Source organism: Lagenorhynchus albirostris, chromosome 10 (assembly GCF_949774975.1).
Source record: "Lagenorhynchus albirostris chromosome 10, mLagAlb1.1, whole genome shotgun sequence".
Classification (NCBI taxonomy): Eukaryota; Metazoa; Chordata; class Mammalia; order Artiodactyla; family Delphinidae; genus Lagenorhynchus; species Lagenorhynchus albirostris.
The window spans coordinates 99,605,482-99,619,372 of record NC_083104.1 but is presented as its reverse complement, the minus strand read 5'-3'; the positions used below and the strand labels follow the sequence as shown (position 1 = coordinate 99,619,372).

At 54.4% G+C, this 13,891-nt stretch overlaps 1 protein-coding gene across 13 annotated transcripts in view; it reads left to right on the top strand.

Moving 5' to 3' along the window:
* RREB1 (ras responsive element binding protein 1) overlaps positions 1-13,891 on the top strand; it is a 135,192-nt gene that overhangs the window by 113,393 nt on the left and 7,908 nt on the right. For 10 of the 13 annotated variants that reach the window (XM_060163741.1, XM_060163742.1, XM_060163748.1 and 7 more), the window contains 3 exons: positions 3,030-3,219; positions 4,271-7,163; positions 13,629-13,793. In XM_060163741.1, the coding sequence (XP_060019724.1) occupies positions 3,030-3,219; positions 4,271-7,163; positions 13,629-13,793 (3,248 nt within the window). Of the gene's footprint in view, positions 1-3,029; positions 3,220-4,270; positions 7,164-13,628; positions 13,794-13,891 lie in introns of those variants that run through there. The other 3 variants (XM_060163753.1, XM_060163747.1, XM_060163752.1) reach the window with 2 other exon arrangements.

Here is a 13,891-nt window from a genome sequence, read left to right as displayed (position 1 = left end):
TGACTCATCAACACTGAACTCACAGCCGGCAGCACTCTAGCTCACGCCTGAACGGAGCTCATCTAACACGCGTGTTTTCTCTGCAAAGCACGTCACAGCCTTCTTGCTTTTGGCGACACAGGGTGGCACTTCAGCATTACACTTGGGGACCATTTTATTTTTAAAATTTATTTATTTTATTTATTTATTTTTGGCTGCGTTGGGTCTTCGCTGCTGTGCGGGCTTTTCTCTAGTGGCAGGGAGCGGGAGCTACTCTTCATTGCGGTGCGTGCAGGCTTCTCACTGTGATGGCTTCTCTTGTTGTGGAGCACGGGCTCTAGGCGCGCAGGCTTCAGTAGTTGTGGCGCACGGGCTTAGCTGCTCCGCCGCATGTGGGATCTTTCCAATCCAGGGATCAAACCCGTGTCCCCTGCATTGGCAGGCGGATTCTTAACCACTGCATCACCAGGGAAGCCCTTGGGGACCATTTCAAATAGCAGACTCATCAAGAAGAAGCACTAAAATGCTAGAAATGTGGCAGCACTAAAGAGACAGCGGAAAGGACACTTGTTGACAGTAGGAGCTTACATGAGAGGGCAGAGCGTCTCCTTGTCCAGCCCCAGCAGGGAACGTGTGCATCAGGCAACTCAGATTCTTCCCACTCTGTTCTCTGTTGCGTTGCCTGTCCAAGAACACACCGCAAATACTGACTTGGGTTTACAAATAAAGTTTGGCAAGTAGGCAAATTCACAAACACAGACTCTGCAAATAATGAGGATCAACTGAATATGTTTTAGGTTGAGTAAAATATTAAATGTGCGTGAATTTTTGTTTTTAATGAGGGGGCCCCCCCACCCCACCCCTTTACCCAACTTTGATGAACGACCCTTTCTCTGCCAGACGGAGTGAGCCCTGCTGTCTTCTGAGGGTGAGCGAGAACCAGGCCTCTGCTTCCATTGTGATGGGATGGTCACACACTGGCTGGGTTGCTAGGATGAATTGAGCTTAAGTATTTGTTGCAATGTCCCAACGCTGGTAAAAATTAATTATAAACACTTTGCAAATATTCTACACAAAATATATGTCGTCAGTGCTAATTGTTAACTCAGGAAGAGTGAGTCATCATGGGCGTCAGGTGGAAAATGCCTGAGGGCCCACTGGGTGGCAGCCCGCCGCTGCCTTTGCACTTGTCCTTTCTTTCTTAACTTCCTCTCAGTCTCACCTTTCAGGGAAGGCACAGACCAGCTTCCAGACAGTTCCCTGAACTTCACCTGCTTGTGGCCCAGACGGGACAGAGGGGAAGAGGAAGAGGTGCAGGGAGAGAAAATCTGAACAGTGCAAGGGATTGCGGGAAGCAGGGCCGGGGAGAGATGGAAGCCGCGCTGTGCGGGCCCACCGCGTGAGAACTTGCCATGCCTATAGGCGTCTGGGTTCTCCGCGGCCATGCCTGCCCAGAGCCCTTATCACAGTTGGTGAGCTTAGCCAGAAGTCCCTCAAAAGGGGTTTGTGTTTTGAGTGGCTCGTGGGAACCCAGCATGCTAAACTTAATTGAATGATGACAGGAATCTTGGTGGCGAGATGCGGGCGCGGCAGCAGGGGGAGGGGGGGTGTCGAGGAGGTGGGACACAGGAGCACGCTGCTGTGCCGGCCACGGCGCAGCACAGGGAGCAGGGCTGCACATACTTGGCACTGGTCTTTCGGCGCTACACGTGAAGCCCGGCTGCTTCATGGGTGATGCCGTTATCTCTTTGATTTCTAGAGAAGAATTTCAAGGCAAAAAAAGTTTCCATTAAGGTGTGTGCAGTGTAAGCTCAATCAGGTCGCTGTACCCCTCTGTGCCCCAGATTCCTTCTCTGTGAGACAGGGATAAGACCTGCCGTAGAGCTTTTGTGAGGGGCAGATATGTTTGTATGTGTAAAGTAGTTGGAAAGAGGCGCTGTCCAGTGGGATTTCCTGCGATCCTGGAAATGCGCCAGGCCTGCGCTGCTTGTCGAGACTGAGCCCGTGAGATGGGGCTCCTGTGACTAAGGACATTTTAATTCGTTTAAATAGGGCTTTCACGGCCGCTGTATTCAGTGCAGGTCTAAAGGATGTGGGTGATGTCCTAATGATTGTTGGGTTTTAAGATGGCTCTCAGTGAAGACCTAGAAGGCGGCACTGGTGTGAAACATGGAGAAAACGGAGCCACCGTTAGAAAGTGGTGTTTGTTACACGTCCATGTGGCCCAGGACGGGTCAGGTGTATGCAGTCATCTCTGAAGTGAAGCGTGATAGTCTTTCATCTTTCTGTGGACCGCATTGGAAAGAGTCTTCTAGGATAGGGAGATGGCTTCATGGTAGGTGAGGGTGGGAGTATGAACAGGGCTCACATTTTGTCTTTCCTTCTTCCTGGCTATGTGGCCTCCACCACGCTGCTGAACATTTTCGAGCCTCGGTGTTTTCCTCTGGAAGATGAAGATGAGAATGCCCACCCACCTGCCGGGTCGTGCGCTACCCCTGTGGGGTGCCCTCGCACCTAGCGTGGGCTCAGCATTCGGGAGCTATGGTTATTTCTTAGATAGATGGTAACAATAGCAGAATTGAATACATAATCGCTGTCATGTGCTACCAGTTCAGTTGGAGGATTTGATTATCATTTTATCCCAGTCACACATCAGGGATGCTGGCGTGACTGCTCCAGCTGCTGTGGAAGTTTGTGCTTTTGGGCTTCTAGATGTTTTTGATAATCAGAATCCATGGAGCTGGGGGAGGGAAGTGTTCGCTCCACATCGTGTAACGCAGGTAAGAGCAAGTGGCCTCAGGTCCCACCTCTCTGCTCTGTTCACACTTGTGCCGTCTGCAAAGACTGGGTATCCAGAGGCTGCTAGGACATAAATTTTTTCTTAAAGGGAGAGTCTTTTGTTGCTCACCATGAGGTGGCTGGCTTCTTGATGTCACATCCTTTTTATTTTGCTCCATTGAAATGAAGCAACAGAAAACACAATACGGCTAACGGACAGGTGGACACCCCGGCATGGCCGCCTCCTTACGTCCTGTGTCTTCTTCCCGCAGATGTGACATTTGCTGCGTCACCTTCCGCACACACCGAGGACTGCTGCGCCACAATGCACTGGTCCACAAGCAGCTTCCCAGGGACGCAGTGGGAAGGCCCTTCATCCAGAACAACCCCTCCATCCCTGCCGGCTTCCACGACTTAGGCTTCACCGACTTCTCCTGTAGGAGGTTTCCTCGCATTTCTCAGGTATTCCGATTGGCCCATGACTGGCAGCCACCTCCATGGCCCACACAGCTGGACTGAATTTCCTCACCTGAGGCTTCCTTTCCTTAAAATGCTGTCATTTGGTTTTTTTCTGTTTAATAGTACCTTTCTCTTGAAATTCAGCTTGGCCCTTCCCATTTCATTGAGTTGTTGAGTTGACGAGGGTTGGCGGCCTTTTATCTTGTGTGCTGAATTTCATGTTAACTGGCGTATGAGTGTAGCTCATCAGTACTTTGCCCATTTGGGGGCATTTGGGTTTAAAGTTGTGAATTGTTCACTACCCCACACAGCCCTAGGTGAATTGAATTTGTATTTTTTAAGTATTTCTTTAATATCGGTATCACAGCTAAATATTTCTAGTGTTGTAGCTTCTATTCAAATATTTTGGGTCAGTGTTAGCCTGAGCTGTATTTGTGCTCTGCTTATAAAACACCTGCTAAAACTACTTTGGAACCCATTTTTTTTCCAATTTAAAAAAATTTGAGGTAGACGATATCAACAGTGAAATTCTTCCATCACAGCAGCCCCCTACTCAGTGACTTATTCCACGTGTACATGACCATGTGCATACGTCCATGTGTGCACATGCATATGTCCATGTGTGTACGTACCCACGTGTGTACGCTCATGTAGCCCCCTCCCCCATGGTGCCCCTTCCCAGGCAGCCTCCTCCCCCACAGTCACAGAGAAAGCCAGTTCTTCACTGATGGTGGTAGTTGCCGTCAGTTAGGCTTGCAAGGCCCCCATTTTTAAAGAGAGAATTCATCCTACCTCTGTGGTGTTATTACTTAACCGTACTTCAGTTCTGATCTGCCGAGACACCCTGGGGATCGGCGTCATTCATCGAGCAGAAAGGATTCGTAAGATGCTTAGTTGGTTTCCTTACTCGGTCCGGGAGTTAGGGAGCAGGGGAAGGTGGGCACCCTACGTGCCGTGGAGAAGGGCCGGATGCCGGGGCAGCTGCGCTGCTTGGCGATCATTTCTAAATGCTCCTTTCTGTTCCCCTGCTTTCGCCCGCCCGGCTTCCGTGCAGGCCTGGTGTGAAACGAACCTGCGCAGGTGCATCAGTGAGCAGCACCGCTTCGTCTGCGACACGTGTGACAAGGCCTTCCCCATGCTCTCCTCGCTCACCCTGCACAAGCAGACCCATGTAACTGCCGACCAGGGACGGGAACAGCTGCAGTCCAGGGCCCTGCCTGGCGACGCCCCCGACCAGAAGGTCTTCCTGGCCATGCTGGGCCTGCAGCATATCGAAGACGCCAGGCCTGCACTGGCCGAGGAGCCGCTGCCGGATGACAACCAAGCAATACAGCTCCAGGCACTCAAGTGTCAGCTACCTCAGGACCCTGGCTGCACCAACTTGCTGAGTCTGTCTCCTTTCGAAGCTGCTTCCCTGGGCGGGTCTCTTACCGTCCTTCCGGCCACCAAGGAGAGCATGAAGCATCTGTCCCTGCAGCCCTTCCAGAAGGGCTTCATCATCCAGCCTGACAGCAGTATTGTGGTCAAGCCCATCTCTGGGGAGTCAGCCATCGAGCTGGCAGACATCCAGCAGATCCTGAAGATGGCAGCCTCGGCCCCCCCTCAGATCAGTCTTCCGCCTCTGTCCAAGGCCCCCGCTGCCCCTCTACAGGCCATTTTCAAACACATGCCCCCTTTGAAGCCAAAGCCCCTGGTCACACCACGGACGGTGGTGGCCACCTCCACGCCTCCACCCCTCGTCAACGCGCAGCAGGCCTCCCCGGGCTGCATCAGCCCCAGCCTGCCCCCGCCGCCGCTGAAGCTCCTCAGGGGCTCCGTGGAGGCGGCCTCCGACGCCCACCTGCTGCAGTCCCAGTCGGGGGCGCAGCCAAACACAGCCGCACAGCTCTTCCTGCAGCAGCCGCGCCTCGAGCTGCCGGGCCAGGCCGAGATGAAGACGCAGCTGGAGCAGGACAGCATCATCGAGGCTCTCCTACCCCTGAGCATGGAGGCCAAGATTAAGCAGGAGATCACGGAGGGGGACCTCAAGGCCATCATGACGGCCCCCAGCGGCAAGAAGACGCCGGCCATGCGCAAGGTGCTCTACCCCTGCCGCTTCTGCAACCAGGTGTTTGCCTTCTCGGGGGTGCTGCGCGCGCACGTGCGCTCCCACCTGGGCATCTCGCCCTATCAGTGCAACATCTGCGACTACATCGCCGCCGACAAGGCCGCGCTCATCCGCCACCTGCGCACACATAGCGGCGAGCGGCCCTACATCTGCAAGATCTGCCATTACCCCTTCACGGTCAAGGCCAACTGCGAGCGGCACCTACGCAAGAAGCACCTCAAGGCCACACGCAAGGACATCGAGAAGAACATCGAGTACGTGACCAGCAGCGCGGCCGAGATGGTGGACGCCTTCTGCTCCCCAGACACAGTATGCCGGCTGTGCGGCGAGGACCTCAAGCACTACCGTGCCCTCCGCATCCACATGCGCGCGCACTGCGGCCGCGGCCTGGGCGGCTGCCCCAAGGCCCGCAAGCCCTTCGAGTGCAAGGAGTGCAGCGCCGCCTTCTCGGCCAAGCGCAACTGCATCCACCACGTCCTCAAACAGCACCTGCACGTGCCCGAGCATGACATCGAGAGCTACGTCCTGGCGGCTGACGGCCTGGGCCCCGCCGACGCGCCCACCGAGGCCCCGGGCAGGGTGGAGGAGGGCGGCGCCGCCCTGGGTGAGCGCAAGCCCCTGGCCGCCTTCCTGGAGCCCCAGAACGGCTTTCGTCACGGGGCCCCCGCCCAGCCGCTGCCCCCGCACGTCGCAGTCAAAGTGGAGCCCGCCAGCAACTTCGCAGGGGACTTCAACGAGCCCTTGGACTTCTCCCAGAAGGGCCTGGCCCTGGTCCAAGTGAAGCAGGAGAACTCGGCCTCCTTCCTGAGCCCTTCCGCCTCGGCCCCATACGACTGCTCCATGGAGCCCATCGATCTGTCCATCCCCAAGAACTTCAGGAGAGGAGACGAGGACGCGGCCGCTCCCGGGGAAGCCAAGAAGCCTGAGCAGGAGCCCGCGAGCAATGAGCAGGCCTCTCCCTGTCCAGCAGCCTGCCCCACCCTGCCGGTGACCTTGGGCCCCAGTGGGGTCCTGGAAAAGCCCGTGGCCCCTGTAGCGGCGGCCTCTGCCGCCAGCACTCCGGAAGCCCCGGCTCCGCCCCTGCAGGGCTCCGTTCAACTCGCTGTGCCCATCTACTCCTCAGCCCTGGTCAACAGCTCCCCGCTCTTGGGCAACTCCACCCTCATAAGCAGCCCAGCCTTGCTGCGGCCGCTGCGCCCCAAGCCCCCCCTGCTTTTGCCAAAGCCCCCCGTGACAGAGGAGCTGCCCCCGCTGGCCTCCATTGCCCAGATCATCTCATCCGTGTCCTCGGCCCCCACCTTGCTGAAAACCAAGGTGGCTGACCCGGGGCCCGCAAGCGCTGGCAGTAACGCTGCAGCTGCAGATGTTGTAGGGGGCGCCGTCTCCAAAGCCACCACCGATGTCGCCAGCAGGAAAGGATCCAGTGACTCCCCCCCTGCTGCCACCAGCCCAGAGGCAGCCTCGCCCACTGAGCAGGGACCAGCTGGCTTGTCAAAGAAGAGGGGCCGGAAAAAGGGGACGAGGAGCCGGCTGCGCACCAGCGGCGGGGTGGACCTGGACTCCAGCGGGGAGTTCGCCAGCATCGAGAAGATGCTGGCTACGACGGACACCAACAAGTTCAGTCCGTTCCTGCAGAGCGCGGAGGACGACGCTCAGGACGAGGTGGCCGCAGACCACAGCGGGCCCAGCGACGACGAGCAGGGCAGCCCCCCGGAGGACAGGCTGCTGAGGGCGAAGCGCAGCTCCTATGCCAGCTGCCTGCAGAGGATCAGCTGCCCCCACTGCCCCCGGGTCTTCCCCTGGGCCAGCTCCCTGCAGAGGCACATGCTCACGCACACTGGTAAGAGGGCCGGGCAGGCTGTGGCCCAGCCGCTGGGCTGAGGGGCGGCGACGGGTGGGGTCGAAGGAGGGACCCTCTTCCCGCCTCCCCATTCCTAGCTTCTCTTCTTCCTCAGTCTCAGAAGCAGGGGCTTGCCTGATGGGGCCGAGAGTTTTTCCCTGTGTGCTCGTGTAACCAGAATGGCCTGTTTCCGTTGGCTGGGCCTCCGAGGGCTGCTGGTGAAGGGAAGGGTCAGGCAGGGTGTTTTTAGGTGAGATGGTCTTGGGCCATCACATCCCTCACGTGGTCGAGGCATTATCTGCTTGGTTATGCACAGGAGGCAGCTAGGGGAACAGGGACTTGGGCAGAAGAATTTGCATTCAAGGCAGCTTTTAAAATGGCAGACCTTCTGTGAAGTTCTTTTGACTGCTGTGTATTCATAAAGGGAAATACTGCAAATTTTGCAGCTACCTTTCAGTTCACTAAGGCGATTACCTCTTCCCCTGTTCATTGTGAGCGTCAGTGACAGAGTAGCTTTAGAATTTAAAAAATTTTTTATCTATACTAAAGTTGTTGGCTGTTGCAGAGAGAAACACGCAATTAAAATATTATTCTAAGTAACAGACTTAAGTTGCCAAAAAGATATCCCAAAAGTATTTTTCAAATGTTGTCGTGCATTGATTTTTAAAGAGAAATTTGAGATAAGAAATACACTTTAAATAATTTTATACCAGGGAGTTAGTAGTCAGATGACCCTACAACTTAGGGTCATCTTAAGATCATCTTAATTATGAGCTACTGAATATTCAAGCTGAGTATTCAAAATTTACATCTTTGAACTAAGGACAGATTGGGTGAGATCCTTAGCCTTTTGGAGATCACCACCCAAATACTAATTGATAGGACCTAAAACAGAATAAAGAATTGTATGTTATAGGATTGCCCGATAAAATACAGGATGCCAGTTAAATTTTGAATTTCAAATAAGCAACAAATAATTTTTAGTATAAATATCTTCCGTGCACTATTTGGGATATACTAAAAACTTATTTGTTGTGTATCTGATACTCAGATTTCAGCTGGGCGTCCTGTATTTTGAGTCGCTAAATCTGGCAACCCCAGGTAGTGCAGAGGCTCATGACGGTGTGGAGAGGGGAAGATGGCAGGGGCTGGGTGGGAGCCACGCTCTGTATCCAGGTAGAAAGGCTTCACGCAGGGTGGATCCTCCGTGGAAGGCTGTTTCTCCTAACAAGTTGGGACATCGGGAGGGGATGGCAGAGCTGTCCTGGGCAATGAGAGTGCAGAGGAGACGGGCAGGGCAGGGCAGGGCAGGGGAGGGTGCGCTGCAGGGTCTGTCTGAGGCTGGCTGCCACGTGGGCACGGCGTCTCTTTCCGGCGTGGTGGGGCCTCAAACCCAGGCATCAGTTAGGAGTGTCTGTCCACGGAGGACTCAAATAACAGGAACCAGAATTCCTAGATTTGTAGAGTCTGTGCTGCGTTTTCAGGCTGTCATTTTCTCTCCGTTTGAAATCATTTAAGCCTGACAAAGTAAGGGAACAGTTCTGAGGAAGAAAGCAGTTCAGAAAGAAGATGCTTCTTAGAGAGAAGGTGCCCTGCACAGCAGTCTCTCTTGCCGCCCTTTTCGTGGCAGCTGTCTGTCTCCTGCAGAGTCTCTGGAGAAGTGAGTATTCCCGTTGCCGCTTTTGAGCAAGCAGGCGGCCTGGGCGTGATGAGGAGCGCTCCCCTGCCAGCACCGCCTCCCCACCTCTGCTCCAGCCGGGAGCCCTGTGCTGGGCGGGTGCCACTGTCCTCTTCCCTGCACGCCAGCGGCCTCCCTGAGAGGACTGAGCAGCCCGTACGTGCGCTCAAGGGTCGCGCCGTGTCTTTGCAGGTGCCCGATAGAAGCTCCTTTTGAACGCCGAAGCGACCTCGTTGGTTTAAAATTTGGTGGCGTCGGAACGGAGCAGAGGAGATGGGAGTTAGTCTGAGACGGGGGCGGGGGGAGGGCGGGGGCAGGTGTAGGTGTGAACATGTTCTGCCGCTTCTCCCCCCACAGTCACTGTCCCCTGATGGCCGTGTCTGCTTCCACCCCGTCCCTCACATCGTGTGTTCCTGCCATGGCGTTGCGGGCTTTTTTTCTTGAGGGGCGCATTCGGGCGGGTAGAGAACCCTTCCAGAGCTAGTATTGGTGACCGGGCCACGAGGGCCATGTCATCCCCATCTTGCCATGATGCAATTGAAGTTTAGGGAGGCTTGAGTAATTTGCCTGCAGGCATTCGGGGGACGCGCAGTAGTGCTGGGGGTGGGAGCCAGGGTCAGGTTCCATCTGAGGATGCAGGGGGCGTGCCTCTTCTGCCCCCCTGTATCCTGACACGTGCGAACGCAGAAGATTGGGAAGTGGTTTGAGACAAGGTGGAACACGGCTGTGGACCACGAGCTGTTGACCAGAGACTTTGTGACCGTGGGATGGTGCTAACCACATGCTTAGACCTGGACGAACGCTGGCGCCCATAGGGCTCAGTTAACTTCCTTTGCCCTTTCACAGCCTCAGCTTCCAGCAACAATCTCAGCATTAGCTCCATTTAGTAATTTTATACAGCCCTCGGCTATGTCTGGTACAGTGCTGGAGCTGGACGGAGCCTGAGAAATCATGTGACCTGCCCAGCCTTCCTGCACGCTGAGGTTTTCCCGGTAGACGGCTCTGCTGTGGGATCTCCAAGTGCCCGGCTCGTGGCTTCCTATGAGGTGCTCCCTCCGTAATGCTGAAATTAGACTGAGGCTCACATGTAACAGAAACTAAACATGGACTCTGAAATGACCCTGTAAAACCTCGTCACACAGGGCAGAGGCTTGGGGGCCGGGGTGGCAGTGTTAAGCTCTAGCTGCATTCCAGCCGGAAGCTGTTGAGTGGCGTCCAGTTTTAAACTGGCTTGAAGCAAACTGTGCATCTTGAGGGTCGGCCTCTTCCCAGCCTCTTAGCGCATGCAAAGAATTCTAGCGTCTTTACATCGTCTCACAGACATGTTTCCAGTGCACCCCGCCCCCTAAATGGGCAGCATTAAGTAGCCCAGGTGTTAAGTGCCCAGCCGGGGGTTCACTGTTGCTCAGGCAAGGGGCACGTGGTTTCAGCCCTTTCTCTGCGTGGCTCAGGTTCTAGGAATCATGTCTTAGGAGGAAGCTGGCGTCTGCTGGCGAACTTCGTGAGATCCTGGCGTGATCTCCACACGCAGCTGAGTTTCCTCCTTCCCCTCGTCCGCTAGCCCATGGCATCCTGTTGAGGAGGACCGTCCTGGCTCCTTCCCTTCTCAGCCTGAACAGTGCTGCCTCTTTAGGAGAAGACGGCTCACTCTTCCTGCCTTTCCCCCTCGTGAGCGTCCCGTGTGTTTTGAGGCCACAAGTAGAGGAGAGAGTGCCAGGAAACGGTCCATTTCAGCCCCTTCCTCACCTTCCTCCGCGTGGAACGGAGGGGTCGGCACCTGTGGTGCTGAGGTGCCCTCCCGCTCTGACATCCGTGGCCCCCTGCCTTGCTCACTCTCTCATGGTTGAGGGCTTCTCTGACCTTTTCTGCCAGCCTGGGGCCCTCCCCACCCACCTCTCCCACCCGCTGTTCACAGGCAACCAGCGGCGGAGCTGAGACCAGTGAGATGTACACACCTCAGTGTGGAAGCACTGACACCAGCCGTGTTTGGCTGCTTCCAACTTTCTTAAGGGGCAGCTCTGAATGCGTTTACCTGGCCGGCCCTGCATCTGCCACATCCTGAAAGAAAGAGAGACAGACAGACAGAGAGAGGCCTGTGCCCCGGGTGGGGGCGGGCGGCGGGGTACGGAGAGGCGTCTGAGGGTGTGAGGCCGGGCCATTGGACTTGCTCTGGTTGTTCGTCCTTTATTCCTTCCTGCCCAGTGCCTGCCAGACGGCATCGTCTCCTGAAGAATTTCTTTCTTCGTTTCTTGACTGTTCTGTGAGAGTGAAAACTACTGGCTGACATCGCAGGGTGGGGCGGAAGGACGTCACGGGCCTTTGGGTGCAGAGGTGCTCACAGGTGCGTTTAGAAACACCGCTGCTGGAACAGTCTTCTGTGGCTGCTACCAAATGAATAAAATCATTGGATACTTTCCACGTAGATTACGAGTCAGCAAGGTTTTTCTGAAACCTGTATGATCATAAAATAGTCAAAGCGCTCTTGTTTTCCTCTGTCCATGCAGTCTGGAGAGCACACTGCTATGTAAAATGTGCGACTTATGCAGTGAAATGGGAACTTTTAAAGACTGCTGTTAGTTAGTTGTCACTTCGGGAATCTTCCTAACTGGATACAGTACTTTTAGGTCATTGAATCGTTTTCTACATTTAACCTTAACATGACTCCTCATCGTCATGAGACATCAGCCTGGCTATTCAAACCAGCTGTACAAGTGACGCATTTACCAGTGTGAAAGTTACAGAGCAAATCATGTAAGAGGAAGAAGCAAGAAACTAACTGCTTTATTTGAAATCAAGAGCCAGATCACAGTTCATAGTCACAGCTTCTGACTTGTTTTCTTCTCGAGCCTGGTTCTCTTGTTTTCCAAACTGGCCTGACTCAGGGAAGCTGTGATGTTGCCTTTTGACAGTGAAATATTAAAGGAAAAGTATTTTCTTCTTACTTAACACAGCCTGAATAATTATTAAACATCATGTTCAACTTTTAGTGAAAAGCGAGAAGGGTGCACAAAAAAAGCATTAAAATACTTTACAACTAGTCTTCACGCAAAAAGCGTGATTTTTTTTTTTTTTTTAATGTGAGCATTTTTATAAATTTAGTGCAAAACACCTACAAGCTTTGTGGAGCAGTCGGGTTCTCCATTTCATCCTCTCAGGCCCAAGTGGAGCTCCTTAGAGGTGCACGGGTCCAGTTTCTGAGTGTCTGATTCCACCTTCCCAGGCTTCTAATTCCGTGGTGTTTGATGGTTCTAGGCATCTGTGTTCGTAAAAACCCTACCAGTGATTTGGAACCATGGCTCAGGTGGAGGTGGACGTCCCCTTTCTTTGGTTACTGCTGATGCTCATCCTTGGAGTGTGGGGATTCGGGGTCACACGCGGTGTGCTCCGTGCAAACGGCGCCCCAGAGTTGTGCGGCTGGCAGTGCCAGTCCTTCCTGTCCTGAGAACTCGGGGCTCCAGGCCCACGCTGTTCATTCCCTGGGTGCCTGGGCTTGTGCGCCTGCACTGGTTCTGGGGTCCATTAATGCTCATCTAAACCTAAGTGGAAGGCTGAAGCCCAGCCCCACCCCCTCTTAGTGTTTCCAGGGAACCGCGCTGATTGACTTGCCTGACATGTCTTGATGTGTGTGTGATCGTGGCAGCCTTGGGGTTATGAGACAGCCGTGCTGGCTGCAGCTCTATGAGTCCTGTTTGTCGGTGCACGAAACCTTTTCCCTGTAAAATCAGAAACCAGAACCTTAGAATGTGGCACCTGGGGGGAAACCAGAAGAACCCAGGGATGCAGTAGCTGATAACCACACCTCCTCTGTCCTGGTGCCCGCCCACTCCCTTCCCTGGTCCCTCCTCTTTCCTTCTCTTTGTCCTCGTGGTCTGCCCTGGCTTCGCCCCCTCGTCCGTCCATGCAGACACAGGACCAGGTACTGAGGAGCCTGCAAAAGGAATCGAAATGGAAGAAGGGGAGAGTAGGCCGGTCGAAGCAGATAATGGCCGGGGAGGGACAGGCAGCTGGCCTACTTGTGGGGCTGGTGGGGTTAGGGGCCGCTCAGTGACTCAGCTTCACACGCGGGCTGCTGAGTGGAGCACGCGGCTCTGATCAGACTCGGGACCTTGGTCCCTGATGCACCACCAGCAAGAGCTTAGAGCAAGGGGGACAGAGAACCCTCGTGCACCAAGCCGACCTCCCCTGTCTTGCCAGCTAGGACCACGGTGACCTTGGGCAGAGGTCAGACAGGAGGCATCCCGGCAAGTCAGAACTCAGCACTTGCAGTCCAGGTGGGAGGGCCGGACCCCAGAGACATCCAGAGGGTTCAGGATTCCTCCAGGAGGCCCCGGGCGTTGCCCTTCATCCCATTCGATTCCCCACGTCCACGGTACTTGCCAGGCTGGAAACTATCACAGCCGTCTTCTCTCTGTGGTGGACATAGGTGTTCTCCTGCTGTGCTCAGATCCCTTCACTCACCTTTGTTGTTGTAGTTATTACGTAAGATTTGTAATTGTAATACTGTTTTACTTCAGATATGTATCTTGGTTTCATTGTTAACTTTTAGTATTTTGAAGACAAATCTCTCATCCCACTCAGGATAAGGGAAGGTGATCACTTGAGTTGCTACTGTTCTCAGTGTTTTGTTTTGTGTTTTTTTAATGTATTTTGTTTATTTTCTTAAAAGAAAGGGGTTCGGTGGGGGGGTGGACAAATGCCAATGATCCCAGGAGAATGAATGGAAAGCGATTTTTCTTTTTTGTTGCAGTAGAAAGCCAGATAAACATGTATTTTTTTTCCCGCTTCAGGTCAGAAACCCTTCCCTTGTCAAAAATGCGGTGCCTTCTTTTCCACCAAATCTAACTGTGAACGCCACCAGTTGCGCAAACACGGAGTTACCGCCTGTTCCCTGAGAAGAAACGGGCTTATCCCCCAGTCAAAACAGAGTGATGTTGGAGCCCATGATAGCACAGGTAGTGCCTCCAAGTGATGGAGAGGAGGGCGCCGCAGGAGCCCGTTAGCCGCGCCCCGGCCTCTGCGCTGCGGCTGGCGGCCTCCCCTTCTCTGCAGG